At 34.0% G+C, this 22,564-nt stretch overlaps 1 protein-coding gene across 2 annotated transcripts in view; it reads left to right on the top strand.

The window, feature by feature from the left end:
• The window catches only part of AGTPBP1 (ATP/GTP binding protein 1), a 169,482-nt gene that overhangs the window by 133,330 nt on the left and 13,588 nt on the right, over window positions 1-22,564 (top strand). For both annotated transcript variants that reach the window (XM_032392979.1, XM_032392980.1), the window contains exons 18-25: window positions 1,452-1,539; window positions 4,666-4,810; window positions 7,320-7,473; window positions 8,658-8,838; window positions 10,525-10,654; window positions 11,694-11,825; window positions 13,892-14,068; window positions 17,877-18,037. In XM_032392979.1, the coding sequence (XP_032248870.1) occupies window positions 1,452-1,539; window positions 4,666-4,810; window positions 7,320-7,473; window positions 8,658-8,838; window positions 10,525-10,654; window positions 11,694-11,825; window positions 13,892-14,068; window positions 17,877-18,037 (1,168 nt within the window). The remainder of the gene's footprint in view (window positions 1-1,451; window positions 1,540-4,665; window positions 4,811-7,319; window positions 7,474-8,657; window positions 8,839-10,524; window positions 10,655-11,693; window positions 11,826-13,891; window positions 14,069-17,876; window positions 18,038-22,564) is intronic.

Below are 22,564 nucleotides of genomic sequence, written 5' to 3'. Positions count from 1 at the left end.
TGAAGCTAGTGTAATCTTATACCAAAACTTTGTAAAGGTAATTTTTTTAAAAAGGGCCAATTTTTAGATGCAGAAACTCTAAATGAGATTTTAGCTAATATAATTATATACTAGTGAAAGAATAGCATTTTCTTGGAATGCAAGGATAGTTCACACGAGGAAACCTATCAACATAATTTACTGCATCAACAGATTGAAGGAGAAAAGCCATGTGATTCTATTAGTGAATGCTGAAGAGGCATCTGATAAAATAATTAAAATACTTAAGTGCAATAAGAATTATGAAAGAAACTACTCTAGTTATGGGAGTAATCATAGCACCTGCCACAGAGGGTTGTTGTGAGGATTTAATGAATTAACATGTGTAAAAATGCTAAGAGCCGTGTCTGGCACATAGAAATTATTCAGCATTAGCTCTTTTTATTAAAAAAGATACAGTTGATATGCAAATAAGTTGGCAAATGTTGCATTGAATGGCAAAACATTTTGATTAAAATATAAAACAAGACAGTTTGTTGGTCTTCTTACCACTGTATTCGGAATCACTTTTGAGGTTGTTTGATTTCTCTAATACAATAAAAGTAGAAAATGAAATAACTGATACAAACACTGAAAGAGAAGGTAAAATACTTTGAATTACAAATTATATGATTTTCATACGTAGAAAACCCAAGAGACTACTCAAGACTAATAAAAATACTCAGAGGTAAATTTAACAAAATGGTTCTGTAGCAAGAAAATGAAGAAAATGATTCTATCTTTAGGAAAGTCAAACTAGATCTTAATAAAAATTGTCAACATTTCTAAAATTAGCATAGGAATTTCATTAATTCTAGTTAGAAGCCGAGTGTACTATTTTATGAAATTGGATAAGATAATATTAAAGTTCATTTGTAGAGTATATTTCTGAAACTACCTAACAAAATGCGCTTTATATTTAATCCTATTTTTGTCAATAGTCTCTCCACCTCCTCCCCACTATAAGCACATATTTGTATGGAGAAGTTTGAAGAAGAAAACAATCTTGACATTTTCGCGACATTTTCCTTCTTAACCTCAGTGTAGATGGGAATCCCTGGAGAGTTAGAAGCGTGATTATATACTATTTCTTTATATATTTTTTGACTCTCACTTGTTCCAAGGAGTACATTTTACTTATTATTTTTATTTGATCTCATATAGAGATCAGTTAATAAAGTTTAATAGCTTTTCACTCATTAAAGTTGTAATCCCATTTTAGGTAAACTGGGATTAAAAACGTATCATTGATTGACTTAGAGGAGATTTTAAAGAAATATCTCATATTTTTTTTATACATACTAAAAACTGAAATGTATTTTCTTTTAGCTTTCCTGAACATTTGGTGCTTTCTATAATGGCATGACTAATTTGTAACTCAGAAACTCTGAAACGATTTTTTTTTTCCTATTTTTCCTATCTCTCTGTCAAAGGTATGCAACCACTCATGTATTCGGTTCAGGAAGCATTAAACGCCAGACCATGGTGGATTCGTGTGGGAACCGACATTTGTTACTATAAGTAAGTATTCTAAGAATAATAGGACATCAGCTGAGAGAATGGGATCTTAACTTCATTCTGTTTCAATTTGAAGATTAGAAAGTAGAGTCATTATTGCATTATTTGAACTGTGGTGATATGCTTTACTCTTACCTCTAGCAGAGTCCTTTAAAATTTGAGATTTATTGAGGTGGTATATTTAGTGGAAATAAAATGTGTCTTAAAGACAGACAGACAGACTTCGTCCAAATCTTATCTTCACCACTTAGCTAGCTATGTGTCCTCAACTTTTTTAGCTTTAAGGCTCTGGAAACTTCATTAAATAAAACTGAAATTAGGAATTCTAGGAAATAATTAGCAGTGCCTTTTTGTTCTGATGATATTAAGTGCAATTCTCATCTTTTCTCTTTTGCATGCAAATATTTACTTGATTTGTATTTCCAGGCTGTTTTACGTGGAGATGTATTCCAAAGTTATATTATAGCAGCCTGTAAAGTTCAACTTGACCTCAAATAGGCCATCTACTTATCAAGTCAGAAATAAGTGCTTGAAATCATTTATTGCTTCTTTGGAATGATTGGATTATTCTTCAGCCTCACATCTAAGTAATCTGGGATTATAATATACCTTGCTTCCTGTTTTTACTGTTTCTGCATGTAATATGTGTCTAGATAACTTCCTCCACCGAATGCATTTGACATCCCTGTCTTTTCTCTGTTATTAATCTTAATTCTGACATTTTTGTTCAGTGGATTTTGGGTTTTTATATTGTGTTTAACTAGCTCTAATGTTCCTTTTTTAATCAGAAGCCTTCTGAAATTAAACTTTTTATTGGTTTAAGACATGGCTTTGGAAAAACCTAGCTCTTAAGTGCTACTACTTTCTAGAGAGAGTCGGTGTTTCCTAGAATTCATCTCAGCAGGGTTTCCCCCTACTTGGAATAGCAAAATAAGTAGTAAGTGAGGAATAGAAGTGTAAGATGGTATGCAGTTCATCTGTGCCTGAATACATTTCGTATTTCTTTTAGTGGTAGGCTAACATAAAAATACTCTTATTTATCTCTTTCTCATAAAGTTGGAATAGAAATTGTCAATCAATGAATGCTTTTCTTTTTCACATTGTAAAGTGAATGGTCGTAACATGACAGGTGGTGGTTCTGTTTTGTGTAGGGGGTGATGGCAAGGATTTTCATTTGTTTAGTTTCGTTTTTATTTCTTCTTTTGGCTACTTCCAGACCCGGAACTGGAATTCAGGTCAATTCGACAGACGTTTATTAACTATTTTCTGTGTAACAAGCACTAGGCTAGTTGCTTTCCTGAAGCTGGAAATCCAGATAGGATTAAAATCTACTGTCTTTGCATCTGTCTTAACTTTTCATGTCAGCCAAGTCTTCCGATGCTTCTTTGTCTCATCTGCACAATGAGACTAAAACTACTTCCACCAGTCTATGAGAGAATATAACTTACAGACTACCATATAGCTATAATGTGGTATTATCAATACCTCTCCAATTAGATGTTAAACTTAGGGGGGAAAAGAGTTGGCCAGAAGTTCTGGAACTTATTTTGTGTTTTCCTCAACCCATAGCACCTTGTCATTGAGTATTCAAGATATGGTGGCTACGTTAATGAAGATAATACCAGTTTGAAAATACCATGCATGTGTATGTGCATGCAAGTAAATAAACTGTTGGTCATGGATTTTCTTCAGTTCATGACTTAAATAATATAAGATGATTTGAAATTTTAGAAATTAGGTTGATAGACAAAGCACTGTTAGGCCATCAAATGTCAGTGATATTTAAAGTCTGGAAAGTAATGTGTAGTTTTAAAAACGTTTTAATACGGAAATCTTCAAACATTTACAAAAGCAGGTAATAGGATAATGAGACCATGTCTGTTCGTCACCCAGTTTCAACAATTATCAACACATGTTTAGCTTGTTTTAGGAATACTTTCACTCCTACCTCTACACTGAATTTTTAAAAGCATTTCCAGATATCATATTTATCGATAAATACTTCAGAGATCTTTGTCTTTTAGAGCTTTTTAAAGACAGTCTGACCATAATGCTATTATCACACCTAAGAAAATTCCTTAATATGATAAAATATCCAGTCATTGTTCATACTTCCCCAGCTGTCTCATAAGTGTTTTTTTTCTTAAGATTTTATTTATTTATTTTAGAGAGAGATACGGAGAGCATGAGAGAGAGAGAGCACGAGCAGGGGGGAAAGGCAGAGGGAGAGGGAGAAGCCACCTTCCTGCTCAGCGGGGAGCCTGACATGGGGCTCGATCCCAGGACCCCGAGATCATGACCTGAGCCGAGGCAGATGCTTATCAGACTGAGCCACCCAGGCGCCCCTCATAAGTGTTGTTTTATAGTTGGATTGTTTTAACCCGACCAACCAAGAGCACACATTGCATTTGATTTTTGTTGCTATGTCCCTTAAGTCTCCTTTAATATGGAGGTTTCCCTTTTTTTTTTTTTCCTATTATTTCTCCTTTATTTGTTGAAGAAACTGGGTCATCTGTCATGCAAGATTTTCCACATTTTGGGTTTTGCTGGTTGCATCCCTGTGGTGATAATTAATTCTTCTATCTCACTGATTTCCTATAAAGTAGTAGTTAGATCTAGAAGCTTGATCAACTTCAGGTTTGATTTTTGGCAAGAATACTTCATAGATGGTGCAGTGAATTCCTCTTGCATCATATCAGGAAACACATCACGTCTGGTTATTTCTTTTTTTGTAATCTTAAGATTGATAGTGAATTTAGTTATTGTCCTCTGATCTGTCCACTTGAAAGGCAGCCATTAGCCTTTCGTCTAGCGGTGGTAGCAGTTATTGATGGTAATTGCTGAGTTCCAGTAATGTGTGTGGCTAACAAGGAATTAGGTTCTAAACTTTTTTTGGTGTGTAGAGTCTCAACTCCATTTAAAAGTAAATCCAGAGATGAAAACTAATGTTGGCCGATAGCAATTAACTGTTGCATTAGTACCAAGTCTAATTTTTATAAAATATTTAAGCTAAACTTTTTATAAACTGTGTGGGGTTCCCCCGCCCCGAAGTTCTGTGTAAAAAGTGGTAAGGAAAATCAGAACTTTCGTGTGGAAGAAATAAACATGTTTTGTGCTTTTCTATTGCAGAAATCACTTCTCAAGAAGTTCAGTTGCTGCAGGTGGGCAAAAGGGAAAATCCTACTATACAATTACATTCACTGTCAATTTTCCACATAAAGATGATGTTTGCTACTTTGCTTATCACTATCCATACACATATTCAACTTTACAGGTGAGAACTCATTAAGTTGTATTATGGCTGTTATTGTGCTATGTACATGTGTCAGAGAATTGGAAAAAAATGGTTTTAATGAAATATATTAATAAGATGAGGAAAAAAACCTGCTGAATATTTTAGAAAATAATACAATACTTGTTGAAAACATTAAAAGGAGTAAAATGGGAATGTAGTCTTTATTTTTATTTAGTAGAAATACCAAAGAAATTTGAAGAGATTTTTACTCTCCATCTTCGTGTAGAAATCTATAGTTCTCCATGATTTACACATTTTAACTAGGTGAGAGTTCCACTTGTTTTAATGAGAGGCATTGAATCTCATAGAAAATCTAACAATAGAAAAATGTGTAGGGAATTCATTGATGTGGAGTTCTAGGTCCAGATTCTTTAGAATTTAGGATATAAGCATTGTTTTGTGTGGGTTCTTTTGAGATATTTGAGTATTTGCATTGTAAAACAAAACTGAAAAATGAATTCGAGTAATTACTGTGGTAGATTTTTTCTCAGTTCAGAATGTCCTAATGATCAAGGATCATAGAGGTATGATCAGTTTACCCAGAAAGAAATTGGAACACTGTGATTTAGAAACAAGCTCCCAGATTATTAGGGGAAAAGGAGAGAAAAACGTACTCTACTGAACTGAAGAGATAACGAGGCTAAGAACATTGAATGTGGCTGACTTTATTTTAATAAAGGTTACAACTTACAATAAAGGTATTACCAGTTATCTTTCTGTGCCAAATAACATAGCATCAGAATATACAGTGTTGTTATTCACAGGGTTATGTATTATTGTTCTTTACTGACGTTACCTTTTTAATACATTTTGAATTCCCCTCCTTTTTTCCAATGCCACTACCATGACCTTTGTAGGCATTACCGCTGCCTCTCCTCTGGACTTCTGCCACCTCTTCTCACTGGTGTTCTAGAATTCACTTCTATCCCCTTTCCTCTTCATCAGTCTTTCACCCACATGATATCAGCAGGGCTCCTTGATGGGAAGATCTGATCCCATAAATTTCCTTCTTAAAGCTCCTTAGTGATTTCTCTTGCCATTTTAATGAAGTCTGAGATCTTACCATGGTTCATATTGTCATTTCTCTACTATTTTTCATAATTTTTGCCATATCCATGTACTGTTTAAAGTATTTATATACTTAATATTTATCTTTAAATGGACTTTAACTCTTTAAAGTTTATCCTCATCCTAAGTTAATATTTGTGGTATTAATTCACAGTAAAATATATGCCTGTTTATTTTTTGTTAAGGTTATCCACATGTCACTTTTCTATCTCAGTTACCAGCCATACATACATATGCTGTATCTTGTGAAAGAATGGCCTGTGAGGCCCTTCAGTCGCTGTTAATTCTGTTTCTCACCCTTCCTGGGCTGGCTGCAGGGCATCTTGGGTTGGTTCTTTAAGATGCCCTTCCTCTTTCTTTGCTTTCATCCTGGTCTTCTCATATACCTTCCTTCTGCCTGCAGCACTCCCCTCTACCCTCCTCACTCATCCTTTGGATGTCAGTTTGAATGTGACTTATTTCAGGAGACCTTTTCTCACTGACCGGATTCAGCTAGGCTCCCTGCCCCTGATCACAGGCTTTCACAGCACTCTGTATTTTCCCAAAGGTAGGGTCTATTCATTCACTGTTACATCCCCAGTGCTGGGTACGGTTTCCTGCACAGAAATAGTGGCCACATAGTAAATTGTGATTACGTGAACAAACATAGGCAAAACTTTGAAAACCAACTAAGTATCTTAAAATAAGGGATTGAACAATTATGTGTGGTATAACCATATACTAAAACCATTAAAACTTGTGTTTTCAAAGAACACGTATTTCATGTGTTGAGTGATAGGATATAGTGTTTGTTATTATGAATGTGTGTGTATAAATTATTAAGTGATAAAAGCAGGTTACATTGGCATTTGTTAGTAGTAATCTAGGTGATGCAGTTATGGGTGTTCTAAATTTTTTCTTTGTACTTTCTGTGTCTTCTAGACATTTTACAATGAACCTGTATTAATCTTGAAATCAGGAAAAGTTGTTAAAAAAATTTGTGCTACATATCTCATTCTGCAGGTCTGTAGTCACTTAAATTTGAAAATTCAGAAAGCTTTGAAAACCAAAAGCTTTCTCATAGCCCATTTGGCAGCAAAGCCTGGCCTGAATTGATATGAGCTTATTTAGAATATTGATTCCACTTTGAGTGACTCCTCATATGTTTTGCTGCAGAAATAGTAATGTGCTTATTACAGGTTGCTGCTGCTGGCCCCACTGGGGTATTGCAGAATTAATGGTATATGCACCATATCTATCCCCTTTCTTAACTGCCTCAAAGAACTGATGTTTAAACTACATCTGGCTCCCTGAGGGTTTCAGAGAAGGAATTAGGAATCTGATTCACTTTTCGTTATGTGGAGATCTGGATGCATTTATTCCTATTTATTCTAGGGAGTTGTTAAATGATTGTATACTTTGCTTTTAAATTTTTATCAAGATGCATCTTCAAAAATTGGAATCAGCACACAATCCTCAGCAAATCTATTTTCGAAAAGATGTGTTATGTGAAACCCTGTCTGGAAACACCTGTCCCTTGGTGACTATAACAGCAATGCCAGAGTCTAATTATTATGAACATATCTGTCAATTCAGTAAGTCTGTCTTCTTCACTCAAAATACCAATTATTCTTACTTTCCTTTGCTTCATATATATTTTGTAAGAGCAACAGTACTAGGAATAGGCATCAGAAATCTTGGGTTCTAGTCTTGGTCCTATTACTGCCTAGTCCTCGGCCTACTTCTGGGCCTTATTTTCCTCATTTCGAAAACGGGGGAGTTGTGTGAGATTATCTCTGAGGTCTCTCTCAATATGAATATTCTGTAGTTCTTATCCTTAGAAGTCCTACCCAAAGTATAATGCAACAAAATGTTTAAAGAGTTCATGTAGTACATGAACTCTTTAAACTTTTAAAAATTTAAATTTTAAATGTTTAAAATTTAAATTTTACAATTAAAAATTTACAGTAAACTAATTTTATTAAAAATTTTCAATAAACTAATTTTATTAAGATTAGTTTATTTATTAAACTAATAAAATAATTTTATTTATAATTAAAACCACCAGAAACCTATCAAATGCTTTGATGCTAGCACTGAATAGCTACTTGGTTTTCCCTGCCGTTTATATTTTTAAAGTTGTCTCAGATGTACAGCTGTAATAGAAAAAATTAAAAACCTGCTCTAATTTTGATAAGAAGGTAAAGTATTTTCAGAAAAGAGAAAGCTTGCTATGCATGAAAATAGGAGCAGGTGTGCTGAGTGGTTATATTGTAGACCTAGATATCTAAATGTATAGTGAAAAATTTTTCTTTGTAAATCTCTGAACAGATATACCTTATTTTATCTTTGCTTATCATAGCAACTATAAAACAGGGGTAAAATGATATTTTCCCCCATGACTTTATGAAAAATAAATTTATATATAAAGCTTCTCCAACTACTTGTTCTTTATAAAAAGCACTATTATATAAAAGACCTAGTTTTATATGTCAGATTAATTATTGAGAAATAAATAAGTGACTCAAATACTGTTTATTGTCTTATGTGTTATGTTCATACTATGAACTTCTTTAGGACATGGCCTATATGGGTTTTATCTGTTTTCTCTATAGGGCCTAGTGCCACTTTTGTATATAGTAGGTACACAGGGAGTGTTGCTATGAATTTATATCAGAATTCACAATTGAATAGAAATATTTCTAAATCCCCAAAGTCAGACATCCCACAAACTCTTAGTAGCTGTTCATTTTAATTTGAGATTTTATGTGTACTTTAGGAAACCGCCCTTACGTTTTCTTATCTGCTCGGGTACATCCTGGAGAAACTAATGCAAGTTGGGTAATGAAGGGAACATTGGAGTACCTCATGAGTAATAACCCTACTGCCCAGAGCCTACGAGAATCCTATATTTTTAAAATTGTCCCTATGCTAAATCCAGATGGTGTCATCAATGGAAAGTAAGTGAAGCAAATGTTATAGAAATGCTATAAATGATGTGGCTGTCCTGTATAAACTGGTTGAAATCATAGCATCCAGCCTAGTTTGCAAAACAAATTGAGTGATTTTTCTAGAACAAAGAAATTGTTGGTGGGGAATTCATCTAAGATAAATTTTTAAAGGAAAATACATTTATATATCCGTATGATATTTTGAGAAATTCTGTATTTATTCCATGAGAATATGATTTCATAAAATGTATGTCTTGCTTGAATTGTTTTAGAAAAAATCATTGTCAGGATATGAGAAAGATTTTTAACATATCCTCTTATATTTTTGTTTGTTAGTGGCATGATCTTGGGTTGTTCTAAGATTTAGAAACTTCTGGGATCTCTTTCCACTAATACGGATTGGCTCTACCTGCTGACCTCTTCCTTATAGGAAGAGGTGTAGTTTTGACAGAAAGAATTCTTTAGACTGGAAATACTAGAAGATAACTTCTTTTTAAGTGGAGATGACTTACAGTTAGTGCAGTTTATTTTTTGTGGGAATTAAGAAAGGTCTCTGTTTCTGAAAGATGGGAATTTGGTCTTGCTGTCATGAGCATCTGCAAAGCTGAGGATACCATATTTTATTTATTCAATAAAGGTAGCATGGATATTTCTCATATTTTAGGAAATTTTTGAATGAAAAAGCTAGAATAATTTCCTTTTAGGTAGTATGTTACAAAATTAAAATGAGATTTTTATGACTGGTTTTAATTTAGAAGCATATTCACCAGTTAAAATTGTGTTTATATTTCTGTTATCACCTTCTGGTAGTTTGCTTAAATTTTTGCTCAATTGCTTTAATACTTAATACTTGCAATTAAATGAAAATATATTTGAATTTTTGCAAGAATGTAAATTTTTCATATACTTCTCTTTTTTAGGAGGGCCCAGCTCAGATAGCACTTTCTCTTTTCTTTTTTTTTTTTTAAGTAGGCTCCATGACCAGCCTGGACCCAACGCAGGGCCAGAACTCACAGCCCCGAGATCAACACCCAAGCTAAGATCAAGAGTCAGATGCTTAACCAACTGAGCCACCCAGGCGCCTCCCCCAGATAGCACTTTTACATAATAACTAATACAATCGAAGTACAGGATGTTAGTATATAACAAATGATTATTATGTAGTCAGAATGGAAAATATGACCGTTAATAAATTTTATAGAGCCTGAAATAAGACCTCAGAATTGAGAATTAGTTTTTTTTTTCCTTTTTTTAAGGTTTTATTTATTTATTTGAGAGAGAGAGAGTGAGTGTGTGTGCACACATGAGTGGAGAGAGGGGTAGGGGGAAAAGGAGAGAATCTCAAGTAGACTCCCCGCTGAGCGCAGAGCCCTATGCCAGGCTCGACCTTAGGACCCTGAGGATCATGACCTGAGCCGAAATGAAGAGTCAGAAGCTCAACAGATTGAGCCACCCAGTGCCCCTAAGTTTTTTTTTTTTTTTCAATAGCTTGAAAATGTTGGCCTAAATATCTGAAAACTTAACCACAGTTAAATGCATGTAACACAAGATTTTACACAAAGCAAATACTTAATAAGTGTTTATTTAATGACTAGTGTATTTACTGGAAATAGTTACTGGAATAGAATCATAAAATTAAATATATGTAAGAGTTTATCAGTACTAATGTTTGCGGTTGTGTTTACGTGTGTGTAGTCACCGCTGTTCTTTAAGTGGAGAGGATCTGAACAGACAGTGGCAGAGTCCAAATCCAGATTTGCATCCGACCATTTACCATGCTAAGGGACTGCTGCAGTACCTGGCAGCTGTGAAGCATTTACCACTGGTAAGTGTTTGTGCTCTGTCTAGTCAGAGAAATGATTTTGTTAATTAATGACTCAGTATTTTATGGTTATAAAAGTTAAATGTTAATTTAAAAAGTAATTTCTTTAAAATAAATCTTCTATTATCAATTACTTCTGTTATCAATTACATAATATCAGTGTATTATGATGTCAAATTAATACAGTGTTATCCATATTCTTATTTCATCAGGTTTAACTTTTATAGTTCCCATGAGCTCTTTATTTTTTTGTTTATGAATATTGGTAACTCCGGGTTGTAAATTTTAGGTATTTAACTTCACTGTTCGAACAACACTAAGGTAACAGGATGTATCTTCCAAATTCTCAAACTAGTAGAAGCTTATTTCTGAGTTCTTTAGTCAACGCTGAATCAGGTAAGTCTCCAGTATATATATGAAAGGTGGCATAGGCACGGTGGTCGACTACCAAACTGTGTATATGCTGTTTTCTGCAGAATGTTTTTGTGTAGAATGTTCCCATTATATTATGGTTTAAATGAGGTAATCTTCCTTTGGGAAAGATGGGAAAACTTTAGAGAAGGAGCAGCAGCATTGACATGCAAGCCTGTTCTTTATTTTTCATTTTAAAAATGATGCTCTTAAAAATTGAATTGAAACTATACTCTTTTTTAAATAGTGTTTTTCATGAGAGCATTTTCATGTTCTTTCAAATTAGGTAAATGTTTTAACAACCCTTGGATCAGTGATGATTGCTGCTATAGATTTGACCTATAATTGAATTTATTATTTTTTAAATGATGAATAGTAGATACATAAGAAAGAGTGGAACTCATGGCTTGATGCAAGCCCTGGAAAGGATGTAGCCATTCTGGAATTAATCACAGATCCTTTCCAGAACCAGATCTTACTACTTTTATTACTTCTACTTGTTAAATGGTGGCTCAGTTACAATATAAGGGCAAAGAAACAGACCTATTTATTGTCTTGGTATTAACTAGCTTTATTTGGCAATATATGAATTTGAAGTTTTTTAATTTTTAAAATATATTGTATTTTCAAGGTTTATTGTGATTATCATGGCCATTCCCGGAAGAAGAATGTATTTATGTATGGATGCAGCATCAAAGAGACCGTATGGCATACCCACGATAATGCAACTTCATGTGATGTTGTGGAAGATGTAGGATACAGGGTAATTATTACAGATAAGTCTGGAGTTTTTGGAGTTCAAACGTGCATAGCACTACAGAGAATAATTTAACATACACGACCTACTCAGATTCAGCAAGTGTTGCCATTTTTTTCTTGTTTCAGACTTTTTCAAGTTAACCATTCTAAAATTTTTGCTTCTCACATTTAGATTTTTAATCTATTGGGAATGTATTTTTGTATGAGGGTTGGGGATCTAATTTTAGTTTTCCCATATATAGCCAGTTGTCTCAGCACCATTTATTAAACAGTACATCCTTCCTGTGCCAGTTTATAAAGCCATCTGTTACATACCATGTTTCCACATGTCTGGGTGTGTTTTGAGGTATGCCCAGGACTGAAAGATCTTACTGCTTCACGTCCTGGGTGCTCTCCATTCGGGCACAGTGGCTTTCCTACTGTATTTGTGCTCAAACAAAGCACCCCAGGTTATTTTCCCAAAAGAGTTTTAGTAGCGTCCCACTGCTGTGAGCAGAAATTCAAAGGCACATTTTCTTTTTGGTGTCCTCTTTCTTCTTCCCCTTTCCCAAATAAATAAAATGATTAGAGTTAAATTAAAAAAAAATGGGAACACTCCAGAAACAAAGAGTAGTAAGTGAAAGTCATCTTCTGTCAGTCACTAATCATTTCTACCAATGTATTGTGAGATTTGCCTCTAAGGACATTCATTCTTAAATGTATATACATGTAGCATATGAAGTTCTGTTTTTATTCTGACACCACAGCCAGTATGTATTGCTGTGCATTTTTATCACTGTACACATGTGCCAAAATTTGTTTAGTAGTCCAACTACTATTAGTGGTGGTTTGATTAGTATTGCCAGATTGTCCTACATGAACATGGTGTAAGTCGATAGTGCCCCGTACAGTGACTGACAGTGCTGTTTCCATACCCTTACTATAGCCTGCTGTCAGCTCTGCCAGGGAAGAACTGTCGGATGGTTTTAATATCTGTAATTATAAATGAGGTTGAGTACCTTTTCATATGTTTGGCCAATTATGACCTCTCCCTCTCTTTTAAAAGCCTTTTCTCATATTCTCTGCTTACTCTTATACTGGTCATCTAATTATTATTGTTTTTAAGATAACAACTCTTTATATGTATTACAAATATGGTGAAACATTTGTTTGTGTGTGGTAATTTAAAACTCACATCATATTTGTTGATTTTTTTTTTAATGACTTCTGAGTTTTGAGGCTTAGAAAGACTTCTTATCCCAAGATTTAAAAAATAAAGTTCCATGTTTACTGTTTTTAATTTCATTTTGAAATTTTACTAATTGTAAGTTTAAATTCACAGTGCAGTTAGACTTGAACGTACTGAAGAGTGGCTTCAGCTAGTTTCTCTCAGTGGCTCTCCAGCGGTGCTAGCAGTTAGGGAGTGATCGGCCTTCTCTCCACTAATCATTCTAATTTTAACACCTGCCTTTGGTTCCAGTTCGGAATTCTCTTTCTGGAGAGGTATCTGGTCCAACACAGTATCACGATTTTACTTCCCTTACGTAGATAATCAGGTGAATATCTCTTGGATTATTTCTCTAGTCAGAGCCTCTCTCAGAGTTCTGCTGGCTCTGCCCCCATACTTACACACTCCAGGTGAACCTGAGAATAATGTGAAGTCGAAAAAAAATGGGCATTTTGATTGTGATTGCCTTAAGCCTTATTGATTAACTTAGAGGTGATTGACATAATATTAAATCTCTTAATTAATAGGCCATCTTTCATGACTAAAGTTGCTTTGTTTTTTAAACATGGTTTTTTTTTCATATTTTTAAACATTTTTTAACATAGTTTTCGTTCATTTATTGGTTGCTACTATGAATGTGATCCTTCTATTTTCTAACTGGTTACTGTTCATCTAGGAAAACAGAAAATTCTAAATTAGTAAGGAGTGATTTTGATGCTTGGAATAGCAGGGGATAAAGCAAGAAGATCCACATGGCCCTACTCTGATCACATGCTTTCATGAAAATTTTTAAAAATTACAAAAAAAATTATTATTTAAAAAAAAAACCTTCTTGAAATATTTTATCATTCTTATCTTTGCAGACTTTGCCTAAGATACTGAGCCATATTGCCCCAGCATTTTGCATGAGCAGCTGTAGCTTTGTAGTAGAAAAATCTAAAGAATCCACGGCACGTGTTGTAGTTTGGAGGGAGATAGGAGTACAAAGAAGCTATACCATGGAAAGTACTTTATGTGGCTGTGATCAGGGAAAATATAAGGTAAAACATCTCAGGACTTTGATCAGTAAAAATTATTTTAAGGACTTCCTTTTCACATAGTATGCTGGTGGTTTTCAAGTATATATTAAATGACATGTTTGTTATACTGAGTTATATGTAATTTGCAAGAATAGAATTGAATCATATGCAATTCTTTTTTACTTCTCTGTACTTAAATAGCTTGCTTTTGGTCTTTATGAAATCTTGGTTGAGCCTGTCTACATTCATTATTTTTAAGAAGGCATGTTGTGGTACACATTTAAATATTGATTGGTAATTTATAATGAGCTGCGCAAGTAGTACATTATCAATAAAAATTTTCTATCATTTTAATTTGTTGGATATAAATATATTTTTATGCATTTAGAAATAAACACATTTATTTATAAAGTTTTATAGACTTAGATTTGTGTGTGTGTGTGACTTTTAAATGCATATCCCTTCACTAAAATGTTTTCTTTACTAAGACTGCTCTTCTCTAGTGTCATAGACTTTTTTTTTTAAGTTGTATTTATTTATTTTAGAGAGAGAGAGCACAAATGGGAGGGGCAGAGGAAGAGAGAGAATTTTTTTTTTTAAGATTTTATTTATTTTTTGACAGAGAGAGAGCGCGCACGCACAGGCAGGGGAAGTGGCAGGCAGAGGGAGATGGAGACTCCCCGCAGAGCAGGGGGAGCCCGATGCAGGACTCGATCCCAGGACCCCAGGATCATGACCTGAGCCGAAGGCAGTCGCTTGACCACCTGAGCCACCCAGGCGCCTGGGGGAGAGAGAATCTTAAGCAGATTCCGCACTGAGCGCAGAGCCCGCCGCTGGGCTCAATCAAGACCTGAGCTGAAACCAGGAGTCAGATGCTTTACTGACTGCACCACCCAGGCGCCCCTGGTGCCATAGACTTTTATTGGAAACAACTGGAGCTTAAAGTTTACTTTTGAAATTAAAGACTAATAAAATATTACGTGACTTTGAATTTTTTAATTTGAAAGATTGAGAACCTAATGAGCAATCAGTCGGAGCTTAGATAATCAACAGCAAACAAATAAATATGACAAGTACTTATTTTTTTTGCTCCAGAAAGATTTTCAGGTGTCATGCTAATTATTCCTCATTGTGTTTGATTTGGTTTTGTATAGGGCAAGAGGAAACAATCTAAGAGTGATTTTCATATACCTCACATAAAAATGGTTGTAACTTTGTTTGGAAAGAGTTAAAAATCTCCCAATTGGTTAGTATTAAAAATGTCAACATTTATAGTTGACTGAAAGCTTAACTGGAGAGCCTAAGTAATGACTTTTTCAGTCTGTACCAAACTGGAGGAAAATTGTATAGATCTTGCAACTGACGTTCAAACTTTTGGGGCCTGGTAGAGTAAAACTTAATGAAATTTCAGTACTTTCTGTTGAATGACTCCCCTAAATTTTAGGTTGACCACAGTATATTATTTTTCCAAAATGTAATGTCCTTTGAATTCTCTTCAAATACTGTAAAACAGTGACTTCTCATCTGCTAAGGACATGGTGGTGATAAGAGATAAGATGTCCTAGAGCACTACTCTAGCTCCCAACCCCTGTCTCGTAATCATTGCTGTCGTGGACAACTTTGCCAAGAGTCTCATATTCTTTAAGTGTGTAGGATGGGAACAACGCTTGAGAATCACTTTTGTATAAGACCATAGGTATCTCTGAGGAAAAAACCCTTAAGCTGTATGATTTATGGAAACAGACTGTAAATTATGTCTTAAAGAGATCCTTTATGCAGTCAGACTGGAGAAGGCAATTTAAAGCATCAGTGTCTTTGAAACTAGCCTCTGGGGGCAGGAGGAGAAGTAGAGAAACTGAGGTTTGCATGCCCCTTGAAATCAACTATGGGATATAGCATTAGTGCTTTCTTATTATATTTGGATTCTACTGATAGACTTTCATTAGATTTTTTAAAACATTCTATTTGTATTTTGATAAATTTCTTTGGTCATTTCAAAAACCACGTTTTAAAAATAGCTAAAAAATATATTTTGAAACATAAAATGTTAAACCAGTTTTCCAAACAGTTATTTTTTTTTAAATCTATAGACTTTAAAAAATAAAATGGGTACCTAGTAAATACTCATTTCTTTTTTATATGATTTAGTTAATAGAGTTAATGTTGATTTAAAACTGTTACGCAGAGAAATGTCTTAGCATTAAACCTGAACAGGTTTTTTTTTTAATGCCTAAAATTCAGTCCTGTGATCATAACATTTTCTTTTTACAAGCTTTTTTGTTATTGTTAATAAACTTTTTTTTTAGAGCAGTTTTTTTTTTTTTTTTTTTTTTTTTTTAGAGCAGTTTTAGATTCATAGCAGAATTGAGTGGAAAGTACAGAATTCCCATATACTCCCATCTGCCCCTACACACGTAATGTATACTTTTCAGACTTGTTAATGTTAGCTAATAAGTTGTGTGAGTTTAATGATATTTTAAGAAACAGTTCTCTTCACCTCAAGAATGTTCTTATATTACTGAATTTTAGGCTGTAAATGATCTTTATTTTTATTTTCTGTGAACTAATTCAGAAACAGTCATAGCCTTTCTAAAGCTTTTAAATTAAGAAGGCAAATGAATCTTCTAATAAAGTTAGGTTCCATTTCCTAGAATATTTGGAGATGGGTAAAATACTTAAACCGTCAGGCTACCGGGGCGCCTCTGTGGCTCAGTCGGTTGAGTGTCAGGCTCTTGGTTTCAGCTCAGGTCATGATCTCATGGGTCATGGGATCAAGCCCCACATCAGGCTCCCTGCTCAGTGGGGAATCTGCCTGAAGATTCTCTCCCTCTCCTCTCCCTCTCCCTCTCAAATATAAAATAAAAAATAAATCTTTAAAAAAAATAATCATTATTATAAAGGCATGTGCTTTGTGTAGGGTAAGTAACAGTTTTTACAATTTATTTCTTCAGTTACTGTGTGCTTTCAGTCTCGTCATTGTAAAGCTGTTTTAAAGTACCTTTTCTCTAAATGATGTGTGCTCTCATTTTCACCTGCAACTTTTTTTGGTGTAAGGATTTCACTTATTTTAGAGATTCATTTTTATCTGAAAATTAAACAATAAGCAATGTTTTGATTTATAGTCCATTTTTATCATTTTATGTGGTAACATTTAACTTTTGATAAGCCTTATATTGTTCATTGGGAAACTGTCAGAAAAGGGTAATAAGTTGCAGTAAAATTTTCTTTTTGCTGCAGTAGACCAGATTTGAAATGGGCATTCCTAATTGACATGGAACATAGGAACTTATTTTACTGCTACCTCATTGGCCTAGATCTGTTTCTTTTTTTTTTTTTTTTTGACATAGTTACCTTTCTTTTATTTGTTTTTTTATTTACCAGTTTCTTTTATCATATGGTAAAGAGTGTCTATATATGGTAATGTTCAGTTATTACAAATTCGGGCTTTGATTTTGACAGTACAGTATTTCAACATTGGCATCCAAAGTAGTAGATTACAAGAAATACTAGCAAAAATATAATTTCACACATGAACTCCAAGAGTAATATAACCACAGAATGTTTATTTTTTTCCCAGTGTGTTAGTGAAAATAGTTTGCATGTAATGAATGCGAATAGACATTTAGAATGGTTTTTTGAGACAGTTTCCTTTGTGACCTAAAATGATCTTATATTGTTAAGACATTGTGCTTATTGAGTTGTAGGCCCGTACAAAGTACCTTTTAATTTTATTAATATAATTATAAATTTCTTTTATGTAATTATAATAAGAAACAGCCAGAGGACAGCAAATGTCCTAATTACATATATGAAATTGCTTTATTTCTAGGGTTTACAGATTGGTACTCGAGAATTAGAAGAGATGGGAGCAAAATTTTGTGTTGGTCTGTTGCGTTTGAAAAGACTGACATCTCCATTGGAATATAATCTGCCTTCCAGCCTGCTTGACTTTGAAAATGACTTGATTGAATCCAACTGCAAAGTAACTAGGTAAGACACACTTGTTTGCTTCTGTTATTATGTTGTAGTATACTGTTAGACTTCATTAAATTAATTAAGGAGGAAAGGCACAGAGATTTTGATAGCCAAGAGCATTTTTAGAATTAAATAAAGTTTAAACATCTAGGTTATGTATTTATTTGTTCCAAATTGTGATAATATTCTTCATTCTTTCAACATTGATATTTGGATGAGATTGTAACGAAATATCCTTATATTTTGAATGCTATTTTTAGTAATCTTAATGGTTTACCTTTAACCCAAAAATAAGCAATATGGAAAACAGTACTTAGATAATATCTAAATAAGAGGACTTGGAATCAGGATTCATACTTGAAATTTTATTTTGTTGATATCTGCACACATCAAATGGCTTTCCAGTAACATTCTGGTTACATATACTAAAAACAGCTAATTACTTTAGTATCCCTTTGAAAATTTAATTATATCTGCCAAATAATATTCTCAATAGATAAGCCTTTGCTCCTTAAATATATATAAAATTTGATCAGTTACAGGCTCAGATATAATTCAGTATTATAATTCTTAATCATAACACCAGACCTTAGCATTTTATAGTTTGATGGATATGGGTAAGAATATGCTCATTTTGTAGAATCTTCATGATTTTTCTTGTTAGATATTGACTTGTCATTTGTCAGTTTATTGCTCTGCTCTGTTACATATATTAGTTTAGGAGTTTTAAGTGTAGTAAAACATTAATTAGAACTCTGTTCTTTTTAATATGATAATTGAGACAGTAATCACCTGAGTTCTCTACTGGAAGTAAATATATAAAGATTGTCAGTTGTTCTGACTGATATTTAGAAGCCTTCCTTCAAGTTATTTCATGTATTCTTTTTTCTCCCAGCTTTATTGAAGTATAATTCACAAATAAAATTTTAAGATTTTATGATGCTTTGATATATGTATACCTTGTAAAAGGATTGCCCCATTGAGTTAATAACATACCCATCCATCAGCGCACATGTTTACTGTTGGGTGTGTGTGCGTGTGTGTGAACGAATATGATCATTTCAGTTCTGCTCTTCAAATTTCAGTCATACAGTCTAGGATTATCAGCTGTAATCACCATGTTATACATTACTTCCTCAGGTCTTATGCATCTCAAGGCTGAAAATTTGTACCCTTTTACCAATCTCTCCTTTTTTCCCTACACCCTATACCCCTGGCAACCGCTTTCCTACTCTGTTTCTCTGAGTTCCAATTGTTTTTTTGTTTTTGTTTTTGTTTTGATTCTACATGTAAGTGACACCATGTAGTAGCTATCTGTCTTTGTCTGGCTTATTTCACTTAGCATAATGCCCTACAAGTTCATCCATGTAGCAAATGAAAGGATTTCCTTCTTTTTAAAGGTTGAATGATATTTCATTGTATATGTGTATGTTACATTTTCTTTATTCATTCATCCATCGATGGACACTTAGGTTGTTTTGATACTTTGACTATTATGAATAATACTGCTTTGAACATGGGAGTGCAGATATTTCTTTAACAGCTAATGATTTTATTTCCTTTGGATATATACCCAGAAGTGGCATTGCTGGATCATACGGCAGTTCTATTTTTAATTTCTTGAGGAACCTCCATACTGTTTTCCATAGTGGGTGTACCAGTCAACATGGTGACCAACAGTGTACAATTGAGCACCTTTTCATATATCTTTGGCCATTTGTATGTCTTCTTTGGAAAAATGTGTATTTAGGTCCTTTTCCCCATTTCTAAAAATTGAGGAAATTCCCCATTTAAAAAAAAATTTTTTTTTTGCTTTTGAGTTGTGAGTTCTGTGTATGTCTGGTATTAACCCTTTATTGGATGTGTGGTTTGCAAATATTTTCTCCCATTCCATAGGTTGTCTTTTTATTTTGTTGATGGTTTTCTTTGCTGTACAAAAGCTTTTTAGTTCGATGTGGACCTACTTGTTTATTTTTGCTTTTATTGCCTTTGCTTTTGGTGTCAAAAAAGAAATTATTGCTAAGCCCAGTGTCAAAAGAGTTTACCCTCTGTGTTTTCTTCTAGGAAACAACATATCGTACTTTCATATCGTACTTTCTAGTCATTAATCTGTTTTGACTTGATATTTGTATATGGAGTAAGGTAGGGGTCTAGTTTTATTCTTTTGCATTTGTCTATCCAGTTTTCCCAGCGCCATTTAATGAAGAGGCTGTCTTTTCCCAATACATATTCTTGGTTCCTTTGTCAAAAATTAATTGGCCATATATGCAGGGGTTTACTTCTGGGCTCTCTGTTCTCTTCATTGATCTATGTGTCTGTTTTGATCACTATAGCATGATTGTTTGAAATCAGGAAGTGTGATGCTTCCACCTTTGTTCTTTTTCAAAATTGCTTTGTCTATTCAGGGTCTTTTGTAGTTCAATTGTTTCTTTGAAAAATGCCATTGACATTTTGATAGGGATTGTATTGAATCTGTAGATTGCTTTTGGTAGTGTGGGCATTTTAACAACATTAGTTCTTCTAATCCATGAGCACAAAATACCTTTCTATTTATTTGTATCGTTTTCAGTTTCTTTTATCGCTCTCTTACAGTTTTTATCTTCTATCTCCTTGCGTAACTTATTCCTGTTTTATTCTTTTTGCTGCTATAGTAAGTAGGATTGTTTTCTTCTCTTTTCATAGTTCATTGTTGGTATATAGAAATGCAGCTGTTTTTTGTGTATTTTGTTTCCTTGGCATCACTACTGAAATTGTTCATTATATCTAACATTTTTTATGAAGTTTTTAGGGTATCTATATATAATCTGTTGTCTGCACCGAGAGAAAATTGTACTTCTTCCTTTCTGATTTCCATGTCCTTTGTTTCTTTTTCTTTCCTAATTGCTCTGGCTAGGATTACCAGTACTAGGCTAAATAAAAGTGGTGAGAATGGGCATTCTTTTGTTGTTTCTGATCTTAGAGGAAAAGCGTTAGCATTTTATCACTGGATATGATGTTATCTGTGGGCTTATATCAACTTATTATGTGGAGGTGTGTGTCATCCTCTTCCAGTTTTTATAATGAATGGATATTGAATTTTGTCAAATATTTTTCCTGCATCTATTAAGATGATCGCATGATTTAGATTCTTCATTTTGTTAATGTGGTGTATCACACTGATTGGTTTGCAAACGTTGAACCATCCTTGCATCCCAGAGATGAATCCCACTTGATTATGGTATATGTTTGATCCTTTTAATGTATTGTTGAATTGAATTTCCTAATACTTTATTGAGGATTTTTGCATCTAAGTTCATCAGGGATATTGGCCTGTAATTTGTTTGTTTTTTTGAGTGAGCACTTTGAAGGTATCCTTTCATTCCCTTCTAGCCTGCAAGATTTTTGCTGAAAAAAATCTGCTAATAGTCTTACGTGTGTTCTCATGTATGTAACAGGTTGCTTTTCTCTTGTTGCTTTAAAGATTTTCCTTGTCTTTAACTTTGACACTTTAATTATAAAGTGTCTTGGTATGGGTCTTTTTGGATTCATCTTTTTGGGTCTTTGTAAATCTGGATTTCTGATGTCTTTTTCTTTCCCCAGGGTAGGGAAATTTTCAGCCATTATTTCTTTGAATAAGCTTTCTGTCCTTTTATCTCTCCTTCTGGGAACTCTATAATGAATATATTGGTTTGTTTATTCATGTCCCATAAGTCCCTTAAGTAATTTTCACTCTTCATTCTTTCTTCTTTTTGTTCCTCTGTTTGGATGAATTCTACTGCCCTTTCAGAGTTCACTGATTCTTTCTTTTGTTTGATGTAGTCTGCTGTTGAACCCTCTATTGAATTTTTCAGTTCAATTATTGTATTCTTCAGTTCTCTGATTTCTATTCAGTATTTTTTCATATTTTCTGACTCTCTTTTGAAATTCTCACTTTGTTCATGCTTTGCTCCTGAATTTGTTGAAAATCTTTATTACCATTATTTTGAACTCTGTATCAGGTATATCACTTATCTGCATTCTTTGAGATCTGTTTCTAGATATTTATCTTGTTCTTTTGTTTGGGATATATTCCTCTGTTTCTTCATTTTCCATGACTCTCTGTTTTGGTTTCGGCACATTAGATAAACTAGCCATCTCCCAGTCTTAGCAGAATGCTCTCGTGTAGGAGATGAACTTCATTGATTATTCTGGCTTGAGCTCCTAGTTGTGTCTCAGACTTTTGTGATAGCCCAAGCCTCTTTCTTTGTTTTTAGTGTCTCCCAGTAGTTGGGGGTGCCAGGTCATAGTAGTATCTCAAAAAGGAGGATCATAGTCAGCACTTAGATGCAGAATGATTAGAAGCTGGACCTTCTGACAGCAGCTAGAAAAGCATGTAGTTTAAGCCCCTTCCAGGGAAAAACTGGGAGATGGGTATTTTTGCCTATTCCCTTTGTGCTAGTCTGAGTATATAGCTGTAGGAGGCGCCTCTGTGCCTAAGAACTGTTTCTTTGTTACAGTACATGGGACTCATGAATGTGAGCCCTGTTGGCTGCTAGAGCCAGGCTGTCCATAGGTCTGTGTCTT

Source organism: Phoca vitulina, unplaced genomic scaffold (genome assembly GCF_004348235.1).
Source record: "Phoca vitulina isolate PV1807 unplaced genomic scaffold, GSC_HSeal_1.0 scaffold70, whole genome shotgun sequence".
In the NCBI taxonomy this organism is placed as follows: domain Eukaryota; kingdom Metazoa; phylum Chordata; class Mammalia; order Carnivora; family Phocidae; genus Phoca; species Phoca vitulina.
The sequence above is the reverse complement of the archived record's forward strand: the minus strand, read 5'-3'. Positions and strand labels throughout refer to the sequence as shown.